Raw genomic sequence first — 18,588 nt, forward strand, 5'->3', positions numbered from 1 at the left:
GATAGTTTTAGATCAGAATACTACCAGACTTTTTTTCCAGTTAGTATTTTTAAGTTGTTTTTCTTTTTTTATTTATTTATATATTTTTAGTTAAAAATTTTCATCTCCTCCCCTCCTCCAATTTACCTCCCCCTCCCCATTCTCCTTCCCCTCCCTCTCCATTCCAAAGAGCAGTCAGGGTTCCCTGCCCTGTGGGAAGCCCAAAGTCCTTCCCCCTCCATCTAGGTCTAGGAAGGTGAGCATCCAAACAGGCTAGGCTCCCACAAAGTGCCATTGTCCTTGGCTTCTCAGTCAGCCCTCCTTGTCCGACACATTCAGAGAGTCTGGTTTTATCCCATGCTTTTTCAGTCCCAGTCCAGCTGGCCTTGGTGAGCTCAGCCCCACTGTCTCAGTGGGTGGGCGCACCCCTCGCGGTCCTGACTTCCTTGCTCATGTTCTCCCTCCTTCTGTTCCTCATTTGGACCTTGGGAGCTCAGTCCAGTGCTCCAATGTGGGTCTCTGTCTCTAGCTTCATCCATCGCCAGATGAAGGTTCTATGATGATACGCAAGATTTTCATCAGTATGGCTATAGGATATGGCCATTTCAGACTCCCTCTCCTCAGCTGCCCAAGGATCTAGCTGGGGACATCTCCATGGACACCTGGGGACACCTCTAGAGTCAAGTCTCTTGCCAACCCTAAATTGGCACCCTTAATTAAGATATATACTTCCCTGCTCCCATATCCACCATCCTCCATTCCAACCGTCCCATTCCCCCAAGCTCTCCCCATCCCCCCTTCTCACTTTTTTATCCCCACCTCCCCTTCCCCCTACCCCACCCACACCAAGTTTACAACTTTTGCCTGGCAATCCTGTCTCCTTCCAATATCCAGAATGATAACTTTATGTTTTTCTTTTGGTTCACTTTCTTATTTAGCTTCTCTAGGATCACGAATTATAGGTTCAGTGTCCTTTATTTATGGCTAGAATCCACTTATGAGTGAGTACATACCATATTCATATTTTTGGGTCTACTATCAGACTTTCAAATAAGTTTTAACACCAATACTCCTCAAGTTGTTCCACAAAATAGAAATAAGAAACATTGTCATTTTCATTTTATGAGACCACAGTAACCCTGAAAACCAAACCACAAAAAGTCTCAACAAAGAAAAAACAGACCAATTTCTCTTATGAACACAGTAGCAAAAAATATGCTATAAAATATTTGCAAGCTGAATCTGAGAACACATCAAAAAATAACCTACCATGATAAATTAGGCTTGATTCCAGAGATGCAGGGATGGTCCAACATATGAAAATCAGTCAATGTAATACAACATACAAACTGAAAGAAAAAAACACATGATCATCTCATTACATATAGAAAAGACCTTTACAAAATACAAAACCTCTTCATGATAAAAGTTCATGAGAGATCAGGTATAAAAGGAACATACTTAACATAACAAAGCCAATTTGAAAAAAAAGTCCTATAGTCAACATTAAATTAAATGGAGAGAAACTCAAAGTAATTCAACTATAATCAGGAAAAAGTCAGTGTTCTGCACTCTCACCCTACCTATTCAGTACTTGAAGTTCTAGTTAGGACAATAAGATGACTGAAGGAGATCAGAGGGATACAAATAGAAAACAAAATTATCACTACTCACAGATGACATGATAGTACAAATAAATAACCCCAAAAATTTCACCAAAAAATTTCACCAGGGAACTCTTTCAGGTCATAAACTGTCACGCCCCACCTCGGCCAGCAAGGATGACGCGACACACCGGAGCTCTTCCTGCTGCAGTTTTATTCAGGATCTTTTTACAATTCTCGCGCGCGCGCTCTCTCTCACTCACTCACTCTCTCTCTCTCACTCTCTCTCTCTCTAACTCTCTCCCTCTCTCTCTCTCTCCTCTTCGCCAAACCTCTCCCAGCCCTTAAAAAGGCACGGGCTTCCAACCCTAGATTGCCAGGTGGGCACTGCCCATAGGTCCACTCATATGCATAGGGCTTGTAAGCAACATGTTACAAAATGATTAATGACTAGACATAGTCCCGCTGCATATTTAGAACTGGGTGGTGTGTGCACTCAAAGGCTGTGAATGGACGTCCTCTGCCATGCTGGACTAGCCAGGGCGAGCACGTAGTCCCGAATTTCCCCTAGCAATGGCACCACTTAAGTTCATAAAAAGTGTTTAGGATTTTAAGAAGATAAACTCTTCTTGTCAGAAAATAATTACAGATATACAATAAAAACAGATTCAGTTTTTTTTAAAAAAAGATATTGAATGGGTCACAGTGTTGGATAAATGTACACAGGCTTGAGAGAAAGAAGAAAAAGAGTAGAGAGTTAAATGTTAAAGTTAAAAACTTCCTTTTTATTTAAACAGAAAAAAAAGAGGTGATGTGGGATTACCTATGCTGTGAATACCATGGTTAATAAAGAAACTGGCTTGGCGTGATAGGGTAGAACAGAGCTAGGTGAGAAAAAATAAACTGAATACTGAGAGAAAGAAGGAGGAGTTAGGGAGAAGCCATGGAGCCACTGCCAGAGACAGACATGCTGAAATTTTTCTGGTAGGCCACAACCTTGTGGGGATGCACAGATTGATAGAGATGTGTTAAATTAAGATGAAAGAGTTATAAAATAAGAAGTTAGAGCTAATGGGCCAAGCAGTAATTTAAATATTATAATTTCTTTGTGATTATTTTGGTTTGGGCAGTCAGGATGAATAAGCAGCCTCCCATCAACAGTGGGGTATATGTGAGATGTGAGATAGAGTAGAATATAAGGAGGATACATAACATAAATGAAAAATTAATTAAATAAAAAAATTTAAAAATAAGGGAATAGAAGAAAAACAATGAGGCTTTTTATTCAACTATTAAAAAATCTCTAGGACAAGTAACTCAAAGACCTCAATGTAAATACAGATACACTGAACCTGACAGAAGTGAAAGTAGAGAATACCCTTGAATGCATTAGCACAGAAGACAACTTTCTGACTAGAAAACCAATAGGGAAGACACTAAGATCAATAATTAAAAAATTGGGCCTTATGAAACTGAAAATCCTCTAAAAGGCAAAAGATACCTTCAATAAAACAAAATGCAGCCTACAGAATGAGATGATTTTAGCAACTCTGCATATAACAGAGAACAAATATGAAAATATATAAAACTCAATAAACTAGATATTGATAAAACAAATAATCTGGTTAAAAAATTAGGTACATATCTAAACAGATTTCTCAATAGAAGAATCTCAAATGGCAAAAAAAAACACTTAAGGTGATGTTTAACGTCCTTAGAAATCAGGAAAATGCGAATCAAAATGACTCTGAGATTCCATGTTACATCCGTCAGAATGACTAAGATCAATCTCACCAGTGACATCTCATGCTGGGAAGAATATGAAACAAGAGTACTCTCCTCCATTGCTGGTGGGACTTCAAACTTGTACAGCCACTATGGAAATCAATATGGGGGTCCCTTAAAAAGTTGGGAATCCATCTGCCTCAAGACCCACCTATACTATGCTTATGCATATACTCAAAGAATATTCCTTCCTACCTCAAGGATATTTGCTCAGCTGTGTTCATTGTGGTACTAATCATAGTAGCTAGAAACTGGAAATAACTTAGATGTTCCTCAACAGAATGGACCAAAAAAATGGGGTACATTTACATAATGGAAAATTATTCAGTTGTTAAAAATATATATCATCATAAAATTTGCAAGCAAATGGATGGAACTAGAAAAAACATCCTGAGTGAGGTAACTCAGAATGGGAAAGACAAATATGGTATAAATTCCCTTACAAGGGACTACTGTCTAGTAAATGGTAACCATACTACAATCTGTGGACCCCAACAGGTTAGGCAAAGAGGAGGGGATTGCAAGAGATTCAGGGATTTCCCTAGAAGCAGGAACTGGACAGAAGATGAAGTAATTAGGAGATAGAGTAAGGAGAGAACGTGTGGCAGAGATGGCTGACATGAGGGCCTATGTGGGTGATGTGGAAGCCTAGGGCAATGGAAAGTTTCTGGAATCTATGAAGGTGATCCTAACGAGGGTTCCTAGCAATGGGGGATACAGAACCTTAACTAGCCATCTCTGTAGCCAGGCAAAACTCAGGGGCAGAACTGAGTTTGCATTCAATTAAGTTGTTGGCCAAATAGGGTCCCTTGGAAATCAAAAAAAAAAAATAGGCTGTTGCTAAGACAAAAGGCTGTTTTAAGCAAACTGGCAGTGGGAACACATTACAGAGGATAACACCAACAGAACTCATTGAACATGAAGAAGTAAAGCGAGTGCCAACATTGAGCCCTTACCCTTAAGTTCTGTTCTCTCTTTGATGTTGGAAGGTAGTTGCCAAGTTACTGAAAGAGAAATGTAAACACCAAATGTGGTGGTTTGAAAGAAAATGGCCCTCCTAGAGAGTGGCACTATTAGAAAGTGTGGCCTTGGTGGAAGAAGTGTGTCACTGATGGAGTAGGCTTTAAGGTCACTTTTGCTCTAATTTCCCTCAATGTGACTTTCAATACTTCCTGTGGTCTGAAAGATGTGTGACTTTTACTTACTCCAGCACTACTTCGCCTGCACACTCCCCACCATGATCATAATGGGCTGAACCTCTGAAACTGTAAGCAAGCCACCCCTATTGTTGCCATAGCCATGGTGTCTTTTCACAGCATTAAAAATTCTAAATAAAACACCAAGCCATCCATAAAATGATGTTGGATTCCCCTCTGTATGCATATTGATTAATGAATTAAGAAATCTTTTTGACCTGTGATAGGGTGGAATAGACCTAGTCAGGGAAAACTAAACTAAATGCTGAGGGAAAGAAGGCAGAGTCAGGGAGAAGCCATGTAGCCCCACCAGAGACAGACTCCAGACAAAAACTTGCCAGCAAGTTACAGCCATGTGGCAATAAATAGATTAATAGAAATGGGTTAAATTAAGATGTAAGAGCTAGCCAATACAAAGCTAGAACTAATAGGCCAAGCAGTGATTTAATTAATACAGTTTCTGAGTGGTTATTTTGGGAGTCTGGGCAGCCTGGTACAACAATCAAACCTTTAACCGACTATCTTTCCTGCCTGTAGAATATGCTAGGACAATTGTGGTGCAGAACTGGCAGGAGATGCCAGTGAATGATCCATGTGGAAGCAACTGCAGATGCCAATAGAAGTAATGGATGCAAAAATATTAGTTAAAATGGAGAATATGTACAATTAGAGGAAGAATAACTGATAGAGGTAATATTAAGTCCCCCCATTCTTTTGAATGAAGGGACTCCCAGTCAGTAACAACTATGAAGGGTTGACACAACCACTGCGACTAAACATAAAGGGATGTCCATGTTACAGTTGTTCATCTTCTCCAAATGTTCCATAGAAAATCACATTGTCCAGGACATGACCAATGAGTGGTCTTTAGCAGCCATCCTCATCTAGACTAGGTGGAAATCTCTGAGAATAGTCAAAATCCAACACCCCTTCATGATAAAGGTCTTGAAGTGATCAGGGATACAAGGACCATATCAAAACATAATAAAACATAGCAAACATATTACCACCATCAAATTTAATGGAGATAAACTCAAAGAGATTCCACTAAAATCAGAAACAAGACAAGGCTGTCCACTATCCCACATCTATTCAACATAGTTTTTGAGGTTCTGGATAGAGCAAGAAGACAATAAGAGGAGAACAAGGAGATTCAAATTGGAATGGAAGAAGTCAAACTTTTGCTATTTGCAGATGTTATGATAGTATGCATAAGCAACCCCCAAAACTCTACCAGTAATCTCCTACAGCTGATAAATATCTTCAGTAATGTGAAAGAATACAAGATCAACTCAAAAAAATCAGTAGACCTCATATATACAGATGATAAAGAAGCTGAGAAAGAAATCAGAGAAACATCCCCCTTCAAAATAGCCTCAAAACACATAAAATATCTTGGGGTAATACTAACCAAAGAAGTGACAGACCTGTTTAACAAGAACTTTAAGTCTTTGAAAAAAGAAATTGAAGAAGTTACCAGAAAATGCAAAAAATGGAAAGATCTCCTATTCTTTTGGATATGTAGGATCAAAATTATTAAAATTGCAATCCTACAAAAACCTATCTATAAAGTTAATTCAATCCCCATCAAAGTCCCAACTCAGTTTTTCACAGACCCTGAAAGAACAATAATCAAATTCACATGGAAAAACAAAAAAACCCAGAATAGCCTAAAGAAATCCTGTACAATAAAAGAACTTCTGTAGGCATATCAATCCCTGACTTCAAACTCTACTACAGAGCTACAGTACTGAAAACAATCTGGTATTGGAATAAAAACAGAGAGGAGGACCAATACATCGAATCAAAGGTGTGTATATTAATCCACACACCTTCAAACACATGATTTTTGACAAAGAAGCAGAAAATATCAAATGGAAAAAAGAAAGCATATTTAACAAATGAGGCTGGCATAACTGTATATCAACATGTAGAAGACAGAAAATAGATCCATATCTATCACCCAGTGCATTCAGGCCTCTGCATTTTCAAGAGCTCATCTCTGGGGTGTTTATGACCAAATCTCTTGTTTCAGGGCAGGATAAAGTATCTACTTTGTAATGATCATCCCTGTACGCATACCTGTGCTCCATTTCACACAGGAACAATCCCTGTCTCTTACATCTTCTGTTCTATCACCTTGAGCTCTTTCTGTCCAAGGGTGCTGAGTGTCCTTTCCTGATGAGAGGGGAGTTATGCAGCACTGAACAAGAAAAGAACAATGTAAAGAAATAGAAATTTAAGTTACAAGTCAATAAAAACAAGAATGAAGTCAGTATAAAGAGAAATAAATATTAACAGAACTATATGCAAAAATAGATGATGTGGGGCTTGGGGTAAGGCAGAAGATTTTGTCGTCTCTATAACCCAGGCTATGTATCCTGGGAAGCCTGCAAACTCATGATCCTCTTACTCAGCTTTCTTCCTGTTTGAATTGCTAGACTATATGACCATACTTGGCGGAAGTGCAGTTCATCATGTTATAATACAAGGTAAGTCAAGAGAACCAAGGACAGTTGGAGAATCTCATGGAAGCAGTAGAAGAATGATATTAGAAATATTCATTACTGTCTCCTACCACCATCAAACCATCTTTAGAATTTGCACTGTGTGACTGGGCCATTCCATGAAAATATATGGCCCTTTGCTTAGATATTATACACTGTATAATAAACGACTGCTTTTATCATGAGCATAAATGAGAACGAATACCTAACTTTCCATATTATAAGAGGTCAACACTCTAGTTTTCAATAAAAAAAATCAACTATAAATGAGCACACCTCAAAAATACAGACAAAATATTAAGAATAACTTGTTAATTTCATGAGAAGTATAATTGTTTTACCAAGTTTCTCTCATCATTGAACTGTAGTAGGCTCAGACTGAGCAACATTACATTGAATGTACAAACAAAACAAAAGGAGCCATCCCTGTAGGACAGAGACCTGGACAAAACTGTGAGTGTGAGCTGAGTAGGGAGTTGTCCATCCTTCCTTTTCTCTCTTTCCTCACTTCTTTCCTTTATTCCTTTGTCTTTATTTCTTCTCTCCTCATCCTCCCTCCCTTGGTCCCTCACTCTTTTCCTCATTCTTCCCTTCCTTTCTCCCTCTCCTCCTTCCTGCCTATCCCCCTTATTCCCTCCTTGTTATCCCTTCCGCTCACTCCTCCCCCTCAGTTCCTCAATCACTCACTCCCACTTATTTCTCCTCCTCCTTTACTCCCCCTCAATCTCTCCCCACTGACTTTCTCCCTCCTCATTTCCTTCCCCTTAATCTTTTCCCCTCACTTCCTCCCAATCTACCCTCCTCACTCCTTCTCCCTCCATTTCCCTTACACTTCCCCCTCATGCCCAATCAGTCTGCCCTCACTCTACCCCCTATTCCCTTTCCCCTCACTCCACCACCCACTTCCCCTCACTTCCTCTCCTTTCTTTTTTCCTACCCTCCTTATCCAAGTGCTTATTGTTTTTTTTCTTTTTCCTTATCATTAACTAAAGGTTTTTCATTTTCTTAGTTAATTAAAATATGTCATTCCACCCCCCTTAAACCTTGCTATAAAATCCATCCTTCTGTCTAGTTAAACAAGAGAAGGAAACAGGGGTCTGAGAAAGTGAAGAGATACTCACTTCTATATCTATCAAACTGTTTGTCCCTCTGTCTGTCTATCATACGATTTTTCTGAGGAAGAATTCACGTTTCTGATAATTATTTTATATCACAATGATAATGTGTAAGATACCTCTCTTTAATAATCTTGGATGTTTTAAAGGACTGTACAAAGGAATCTTTTACATGTATCTGAGATCGTTTACATAGATCTTTTCTTTACTTACAAATTCCTATATTTCCTAAAGTATAATTTATGTTCAGCCTAAAGAATTTCCTTTCAGTCTTTCCATTTTAATTAATGGACTTACATGCTTACCACATAACTGTGAGGACCTGATTCACATCCCAAAAACGCACATAAAGTAAGAAGCAGCTGCACACATGACTGCACTCAGAGTGATGCTGTAGCATGATGAGAGACGGAGACTGCAGAGTATCCAGAGGAGCCTGGGCCAGGTGCTTTATGGAGTGAACAAGAGACCCTGTCTCAGATAAGACAGAAGGCAACAGCAATATGCAAGGTTGATATCTTATCTTCACTCATATGCCAAAGCAAGGAGGTTGTCCTCAAAGAAGAGCAGGCAAAAATACACCTACCACCTAAGGCATCACACAAACTGAAACATAGACTTTTAAAAATTAAGAAAAAAAAGTCAAGAATTAATTATATTACTTTTCGTTGAGTCTTTATTCTCCATTCCCTCTTAGATAATATTTTCATTGGCTGTGTACAATTTTGAATGATCAAATTGTTCCTGAAATGACATACATTCTTTACACAACACATCCTTAATACACTTCCCTGCATCATACTTCAGAAAGATTAGAGGGTAAAGACTCAATGGAATAGCATGCAAGGCTCCTTTAAAACACAATTGCCATGCTCTAGTAAATTTTGTGCTAACATCAACTCCCAGTGGGTCAAACAGGAGCAGGTGTCACTTTGAGCTGATTTACATATTGAGCCATTAGACAGCAGCCCAGGCTCCTTTAAGAGCAGCTGCCAGGAGCCTAAGAAGCATTCTCTTTTCAAACACTCAGAGATGGAGTCAAAGGCACTCCTCCTATGGATGCTGCTGTTCCTGGTACAAGGTGAGAGGGTGCAGAGCAGTGTTGGGTGCACCCACTGCAGCCATCATGGTTTTCCATGCCTCTAGTATCTTGATCGTTAGATTAAAGGCATTTGTGTGTTCCCCCATTTCTTTTTACTTTCTGGTTTCTCAAAGTGATGCCCACAAGTATTCTTAAAATTTTTAATGAAAAATTCCCTTGCTGGGAAGGTTTCTAAACATGTATAACCATGGTCTGTGTTTTTGTGATTCCAGGTTCCACTGGGGACATTGTGCTGACCCAGTCTCCAGGTTTGCTGCCTGTGTCTCTGGGACAAAAGGCCACCATCTCTTGCAAGTCTAGTGAAAGTGTAAATACAGGCAGTTATCATCGTATGCACTGGTATCAACAGAAACCAGGACAGCCCCCAAAACTCCTTATCTATGATGCTTCCAACCTAGAATCTGGGGTCCCTGCCAGATTCAGTGGCAGTGGGTCTGGGACAGACTTCACCCTCACCATCAGTCCTGTGGAAGCTGATGATGTGGCAACCTATTACTGTCAGCAGAGTCGTAAATTTCCTCCCACAGTGCTCCAGAGTTGAACAAAAACCTCCTGTTGTTTCCGGTCAGTGAGGCTCAGTCTCTCAGCTGTCTCTTAGTCTCTGACATCTCAATACACAGCTTTAGACTTGTTGGGGAAAAAATCTTAACCAATGAAACAAACTTTTATAACCTGATTTGATTGTTTATCCCATGCTATATACTTTATAATTCAATAATTTCCCAACAAAATACAGACCTTCATGGTAGTTTATGTATTAGCAAATATTCATTTAAATTTTTGTTAACACATGTTTGCATTTGAATGATTTTCCCTCTTTTTCCCCTATCTCCTATACCACATCTCTGCCTACTCCATCCTACCCTCAGTGTTCCTTTGTAGACTTTCCTATCACTTAAGATATACTGTTTCCCAAAAGACACTTAAGGTCATGCTCAACTTCCTTAGCAATCAGGGAAATGCAAATCAAGACAACTTTAAGATACCATCTTACACCTGTCAGAACGGCTAAAATAAAAAACACCAATGATAACCTTTGCTGCAGAGGTTGCAGAGAAAGGGGTACACTCATCCATTGCTGGTGGGAATGCAATCTTGTGCAACCACTTTGGAAAGCAGTGTTTCGGTTTCTCAGGAAATTCGGGATCAACCTACCCCTGGACCCAGCAATACCACTCTTGGGAATATACCCAAGAGAAGCCCTATCATACAACAAAAGTATATGCTCTACTATGTTCATAGCTGCATTGCTTGTAATAGCCAGAACCTGGAAACAACCTAGATGCCCTTCAATTGAAGAATGGATGAAGAAAGTATGGAATATATACATATTAGAGTACTACCCAGCAGTAAAAAACAAGGACGTCTTGAATTTTGCATACAAATGGATGGAAATAGAAAACACTATCCTTAGTGAGGTAAGCCAGACCCAAAAAGAGGAACATGGAATGTACTCACTCACATTTGGTTTCTAGCCATAAATAAAGAACATTGAGCCTATAATTCGCAATCCTAGTGAAGCTAAATAAGAAGATGAATCCAAAGACAAACGTATACGCATCCTCCTGAATATTAACCTTCATCATGTGATGAAAGGAGACAGAGACCCACATTGGAGCACCAGACTGAAATCTCAAGGTCCAAATCAGGAGCAGAAGGAGAGAGAACACGAGCAAGGAACTCAGGACAACGAGGGTGCACCCACACTGAGACAATGGGGATGTTCTATCGGGAACCCACAAAGGCCAGCTGGCCTGGGTCTGAAAAAGCATGGGATAAAACCGGACTTTCTGAATATAGCGGACAATGAGGACTACTGAGAACTCAAGAACAATGGCAATGGTTTTTTGATCCTACTGCACGAACTGGCTTTGGGGGAGCCTAGGCAGTTTGGATGCTCACCTTACTAGACCTGGATGGAGGTGGGTGGTCCTTGGACTTCCCACAGGTCAGGGAACCCTGATTGCTCTTCGAGCTGATGAGGGAAGGGGACTTGATCGAGGGAGGGGGAGGAAAATGGGAGGCGGTGGCGGGGAGGAGGCAGAAATCTTTAATAAATAAATAAATAAATTTTAAAAAAGATATACTGTTTCCTTTTTATGTGTTTGTAAAAGATAATAAATACAAATTACATAAACTGGAAAAAAAGTTAACCAAAGTCATTTAGTGTGTGTGAGAGAGAGGGCAGGGCGGGGGGCGGGGAGAGAGAGAGAGAGAGAGAGAGAGAGAGAGAGAGAGAGAGACCAGAGAATAATGGCAAAAGTTGCTTCTGGAACTCAAATTCAGGTTCATCAGTCCCTGCTGCAATCACCTTTCCTGTTACCAGCTAACCATTCCCACCAATTAAATCTACTATTAATTTCTTTAATGATTTATTTGAAATTGGGGAGGAGTTTAAGCATGAATGAGTTTCCATAGCAGTCAGAAGAGGGCATCAGATCCCAGGGAGCTAGAGTTTCAGGAGGTTATGAGTTAGTTGATGTGTTGCTAGAAACCAAACTGCATGATCAAAAAGTGCTTTCAACTGTTAAGCCATTTATTAACCTCTGATATACCAATTTTTAGGTATTGATTTTTAGGATTATTAAATCCTTTGCCCTAGGACAATGGTAAAGATAATGGAAGCTTGTGGCCAATCATTTAAGCCAGAAATAGCCTGAGTCGTTAATATTTCCAGCAAATCTTTCAGAAGCAGTCTCACATTCTCAACTAGTATTATTGTTCTTCTATTGCTTCTGTTTGTTTGCACTCACAAGCAGCCTGCTACAGTTACTTAGAAACATAAGGCTGTGCTACAGTTATTTTTCTACTTCAGTTCCATTGTTTCTGCATCTGTGTCCAATCCCAAAATTAAGGCTTTAGTATAAGATATATTGATTGACCTTTAATATTCATCATTTTAACAACTTCTATACTTGTGGTCAAAGTCTTCCGGCCCTTTTCTTTTCTTTCCTTCTCCCTTTCTTCATCCTTTGTGTGTGATGTATAAAATATGTGAGTGGTGTGCATATGACACAGGTCCACATGGAAAACAAAGGACATCAGGTTACGGTCCCCAAATTCCACCTTGTTTCAGGCAGGGTGTCATCATGGACTTTCAAGACATGAGCTTGGAGGAAGAAGAAGACTTGATGGATCCCTTCTCTTTTAAGATGGGCAATGAGCTCTCACTCACTTGGACTCTCTAGAACACTGAGACACTAGAACTCTTAGGGTCCTCAATTACTAAGACAAAAGAGTTTAGAATTATTTTATCCTGTGGTTTGCTGTGATATGAGATGGAAAAAAAGAGAAAAACCCCTCCTAATAAAAATACTAACTATAATACTAAGATCCAAATAGACATATCCAGTCATGAGTCTGGAAAATACCCGACTCTTTACCTCCCCCTGAAAGTAAATGTCAGAATAATTTCTGTCCTCCAGAACACAAATCCACTTTTCCTGCAAAACATAAATCAGATTAAATATGACTTTATGAGATTTTTTCAGTTGACCCTTGCAATATACTGAAACTTTCCAAAATCTCATTCTGCTAGCAGATATGACCTAGGAAAAGATAGGGTTTGTCCCAGGTCAGACAATTGTTAAGTATAGGAAAACAAGTTATTCCATGCTGCTGAGTATTATACCGATGATCATCCTGCAACCTATGGTCCATCTCAGCAGTTCTATTGTCAAGGGGAAGCAGACCCAAAAGACAAGGAGGGCTTTTACCAAGAAAACCATTGATACACCTTTTATGGAACAATTTAAAAAACAAACATTTTCAAACTTTATCATAGAGGGATTATACAGGCAAACATCATATATTAATCTACCCCAAATTGCCTATGACAGGTCAAGACCTTGGGGGGAAGCCCTGTGATGTTCTTGAAAAGCACAGAGCAAAGGAAAGATGCCCTCTTATCTTTGGCCCTGCAATGTGAGGTGGGCAATGGAGGTGACCCTAATCTTTACAAGCTGGAACACTCAGGAGACTAGCACCTATACCTTGCCTAAACAAGATAGTAGACCAGACCCTGAAGGTTTAAGTATGTGAGAGCTGACCCTGAGGGTATGAAAGCTGGAAAAGTAGTCCAGCCACTTACTCATTACTATAAGGGGTGAATTAATTAGAACAATGCTGGACAATTTGCCCTGATAGAGAAAACAGGGGAGAGCCAGCAGATTGACCAACCATACAACTATCCAGGCCCAGAATCAGGGTTATGTGTTGGCCCAAGACAACATTCTGGATAGTCACGGTGTTTGAGATTTGAGAACTGAAGATGACAGCCTAAGAACCTAATGTTCCCATTGGGCCACTTGTGGGGAGGGGTCTAGATACAGAGAATTCGTTCTAAAAAGATAGTCTAGCATCCAATGTTCTCCCTTTCAAATCAATTGGAAAATGGTAGCTTCCTTTGCTTACAATGGTAGTCATTCTACCAATTCCCAATGCCTCCATTATCATCCAATTCCAAATTATTTCAAGAACCCCATATCTTTCTCTCATCAAAGAAGACAATATCCTCTAAAATTGTAGTCTTAGAAGTAATTAGAAATCATAATAGTTTACTTAAAGTCACGGTGTCTAAAAATCAAGCAATACTCCTTGTAATACACCAATATTGGGTGTTCAAAAGACTCATGAGTAATAGAGGTTAGTAAAGGGTCTCCTCTTCAATAACTATGCCATAGTCCATACCTACCTAAGAGCTCCCAACCTCTATTCTTTCTTAACACAGATCTGTGAGAGGACCAAATGGTTCTCAGTCTTAGGTTTAAGCAATGTAGTTTTCTGTTTACATTTACACCCTGATTATCAATATCTTTTTGCCTTTGAGTATCTGTCAAATCAAACCACCCAACTCCCTTGAAATGTATTTCCAACAGTTCCAATATAATCCTCAACTATCTGGACAGACACTGGCATGGGACATAGAAAATTTTTTTACTTACAAGTTAATGTCTCCCAACATGCACATAGCATCTTCCTTTGTGCCCCAAGTGACGACATTTATTAGGAAGGAACCACATAAGCAATTGGAGAATGCACAAAATACTCTTTAATTACCACTTGATTTATTGAAGAAATCAGTGAGAGAACAATTCCTAGAATCAAATTAAAATAACAACACAGCTTCCCAGCATTTTGAGATGCAACTATGTGATATATGTGATAACAAGGAAAGTTTATGACTATAAATGCTTCCTTAAAAATACAGAAAGACCTCAAATAATGACCATATTCAGAGAGATCTCATATAAGTACTTAATGAGGAACCTCAATGCCTAAGGAAAAGTCCAGCAAAACACAATGGCAAGAGGTATTAAATATCAGAGTAGAAATTAATGAGATTAATATTATAATAACAATAAATAACATTACTCAAAACCTTGCCCTTCAAATAAACACATGATCAACACCAAGCCAAACAGATTTATATTAATAAAATAGAGATAGGAGAGAGGGACCTATAACACATTCAAATAAAATCCAGATAATCATTGGGTAGTACTTTAGAATCTTAAATTGGCCCAAACTGGAAAATCTTGAAGAAACAGATATATGTCTAGATACATAAGACAAAACCACATTAAATCACAATGATATCAACAATTTCACCAGAACCATAGCAAGAAACTCTATTAAAGTGGTAATAATAAGTTGTACTTCAAGAGAGAAGCACAGCTGGAGGATTCCTATGCCAAATTATACCAGACCTTTAATGAAGGACTGACACTAATGACCCTGGAACTGTTCCATACCATAAAAAGGAAGAAACACCATTAGAAAAGGAAGAAACACCACCATCATGAATCTAGCATTACCTAGATGACCACAAAAAGACATAATGGAAAAATGACAGAGACCAATTTTTCTGATTAACATAACCCCCTCCTCCAAAAGCCTGTGAGTCAAATCTAAGATCACATTAAGAGGTACACTATGATCAAGCTGGTTTCTATCCAGGGATGAAAGATTGGTTCTAAAACAAACAAGAGCAAGGCTGTGTGGAATATGGCTTTAATCTCAAAACTTAGGCAGGCAGAAGCAAAAGAATCTCAGTGACTTTGAGGCCGGCCTAGACTGTAGAGTGAATTCCAGGACAGCCAGGTCAACACAGACAAACTCTGTGTTGAAAAAAGAACCAGTAACTTTAACTAAATACAAACTGCTTCAGAACAGAAATCTCATGATCGTTTCAGTTGGTGCAGAAAAGTCACCTAGAGTTCTGATAAAATCTCTGAAGGGACCACAAACAGAAGGGAGTTTCCTGGAAACAGGGAAGAAGACAAATGACAAAGTACAACCATAACTATGGGAAGTTTAGGGAAAAGAGTATTACTTCACAAACAGCATCTAATGAAGTGATCATATGCTTTTTTTCTTTCAGTTCATTTATATGATGGATTACATTGATAGATTTTTGTATGTAAACAAGCCCTGCATCTCTGGAGTGAAGCTGACTTGATCATGGATGATTTTTCAGATATGTTCTTGGATTTGATTTACCAGTATTTTATTGAGTATTTTTTGCATTCATGTTAATGAGTGAGATTTTGCTTTGGTTAGGAGGTTTTTGATGACAGCTTCTATTTCCTTGCATTTTATAGGTCTATTTAACTTGCTCACTCAGTCTTGATTTAATTTTGGTATTTGATATCTATTAAAGAAATTGTCCATTTCTTTTACATTTTCCAACTTTGTGGAGTACAGGTTTTTGTAATATGTCCTAATGATTCTCTGAATTTCCACATTGTCTGTTATTATGTCCTCCTTTTCATTTCTGATTTTGTTAATTTGGACGTTCTCTTTCTGCTTTTTGATTAGTTTGGATAAGGTTTTGTCTATCTTACTGAATTTCTCAAAGAACCAGCTCTTGTTTCATTGATTCTTTGTATTGTTTTCTTTGTTTCCATTTTGTTGATTTCAACCCTCAACTTTGAAGGCAGAGATATCAGGCAAAAGCTGGTTCCTGGAGAAAATCAACAAGATGGACAAACCCCTATCCAAACTAATCAAATGGCAGAGAGAGAATTTGCAAATTAATAAGATCAGAAATGAAAAGGGGGACATAACCACAGACACAGAGGAAATTCAGAAAATCATTAGATCTTACTACAAAAGCCTGTATGCCACAAAACTGGAAAATGTAAAGGAAATGGACACTTTTTAGATAAATACCATGTACCAGGTTAAACCAGGACCAGGTGAACAATCTAAATAGTCCTATTAGTCGCGAAGAATAAGAAGCGGTAATCAAAAACCTCCCTACCAAAAAGAGCCCAGGACCGGATGGTTTCACTGCAGAATTCTACCAGAACTTCCAAGAAGACCTAATACCTATACTCCTTAATGTATTTCACAATATAGAAACAGAAGAGGCATTGCCAAATTCCTTTTATGAAGCTACAGTTACTCTGATACCAAAACAGCACAAAGACTCAACCAAGAAAGAGAATAATAGGCCAATCTCACTCATGAACATCAACGCAAAAATCCTCAACAAAATATTGGCAAACCAAATCCAAGAACAGATTAGAAAAATTATCCATTATGATCAAGTAGGCTTCATCCCAGAGATGTAGGGCTGGTTAAACATATGAAAATCTATCAATGTAATCCATTATATAAATAAACTGAAAGAAAAAAACCATATGATCATTTCATTAGATGCTGAAAAAGCATTTGACAAAATTCAACATCCCTTTAAGATAAAAGTATTGGAGAGATTAGGGATACAAGGGTCATACCTATCTATAATAAAAGCTATATACAGCAAGCCGACAGCTAACATCAAATTAAATGGAGAGAAACTCAAAGCCATTCCACTAAACTCAGGAACACAACAAGGCTGTCCACTCTCACCATACCAATTCAATATGGTGCTTGAAGTTCCAGCAATAGCAATAAAACAATACAAGGGGATCAAGGGGATTCGAATTGGAAAGGAAGAAGTCAAACTTTCGTTTATTGAAGATGATATGATAGTGTACATAAGCGACCCCCAAAACACCACCAAAGAACTTATACAGCTGATAAACACCTTTAGCAATGTGGCAGGATACAAGATCAACTCCAAAAAATCAGTCGCCCTCTTATACACAAAGGATATGGAAGCAGAGAGGGAAATCAGGGAAGCTTCACCTTTCACGATAGCCACAAACAGCATAAAATATCTTGGGGTAACTCTAACCAAGGAAGTGAAAGATCTATTTGACAGGAACTTTAAGGCACTGAAGAAAGAAATTGAGGAGGATACCAGAAAATGGAAGAAGCTTACTTGCTCTTGGATTGGGAGGATCAACATAGTAAAAATGGCAATTCTACCAAAGGCAATTTATAAATTCAATGCAATCCCCATCAAGGTCCCATCAAAATTCTTCACAGATATTGAGAGGGCAATAATCAACTTTACATGGAAAAACAAAAAACCCAGGATAGACAAAACAATCTTATACAATAAAGGCATTGCCATCCCTGACTTCAAACTTTATTACAGAGCTACAGTATTGAAAACAGCTTGGTATTGGCATAAAAACAGAGGAGTTGATCAATGGAATCGAATAGAAGACCCGAATTTTAACCCACAAACCTATGAACACCTCATTTTCGATAAAGGACCTAATAGTATACAATGGAAGAAAGAGAGCATCTTCAACAAATGGTGTTGGCAGAACTGGATGTCAACCTGTGGAAGAATGAAAATAGATCCATATCTATCACCATGCACAAAACTCAGGTCCAAATAGATTAAAGACCTCAATATAAATCTGAACACACTGAACCTGATAGAAGAGAAAGTGGGAGGTACTCTACAACATATGGTCACAGGAGACCACTTTCTACATACAACCCCAGCAGCACAGACATTAAGGGCAACATTGAATAAATGGGACTGTAGTGATAGGGACGGTGGGGCTTCGTCCCCAGCACCCCAGCCGCCTGCTAGCTTATGCCAGAAATAACCACACACAAACTGTATTCATTTAAACACTGCTTGGCCCATTTCTATCTAGCCTCTTCTAGGCTAACTCTCACACCTGGACTAGCCTATTTCTAATAATCTGCTGTAGAACACGAGGTGGCTTACCAGGGAGATTCTAGCCTACGTCCATCCTGGGTCGGAGCCTAATCGCGTGTCCGGGAGAGGGGAGCATTGCATCTCTGCTCCAGAGAGCAGAGCTGTTGAGTCTGAGCTCACTTCCTCTTCCTCCCAGCATTCTGTTCTGTTTATTCCTCCCACCTACATTTTAACCTATGAGGCCAAACGGTTTCTTTATTACTTAACCAATGACCTTCCTCCATCAT

The 18,588-nt window shown here is 39.0% G+C and overlaps 1 gene segment (V, D, J or C); it reads left to right on the forward strand.

Annotated features, from left to right (window-relative positions):
* Positions 1–9,212: 9,212 nt before the first annotated feature.
* On the forward strand, positions 9,213–9,829 carry LOC121433642. The segment is given in 2 exon segments: positions 9,213–9,267; positions 9,501–9,829. Coding segments are annotated over 2 exon segments (378 nt in total).
* The last annotated feature ends 8,759 nt before the right edge of the window (positions 9,830–18,588 follow it).

The sequence above is a fragment of the Microtus oregoni genome, unplaced genomic scaffold (assembly GCF_018167655.1).
Source record: "Microtus oregoni isolate MIOR12 unplaced genomic scaffold, Mior012 000002F_ref0000024, whole genome shotgun sequence".
Taxonomy (NCBI): domain Eukaryota; kingdom Metazoa; phylum Chordata; class Mammalia; order Rodentia; family Cricetidae; genus Microtus; species Microtus oregoni.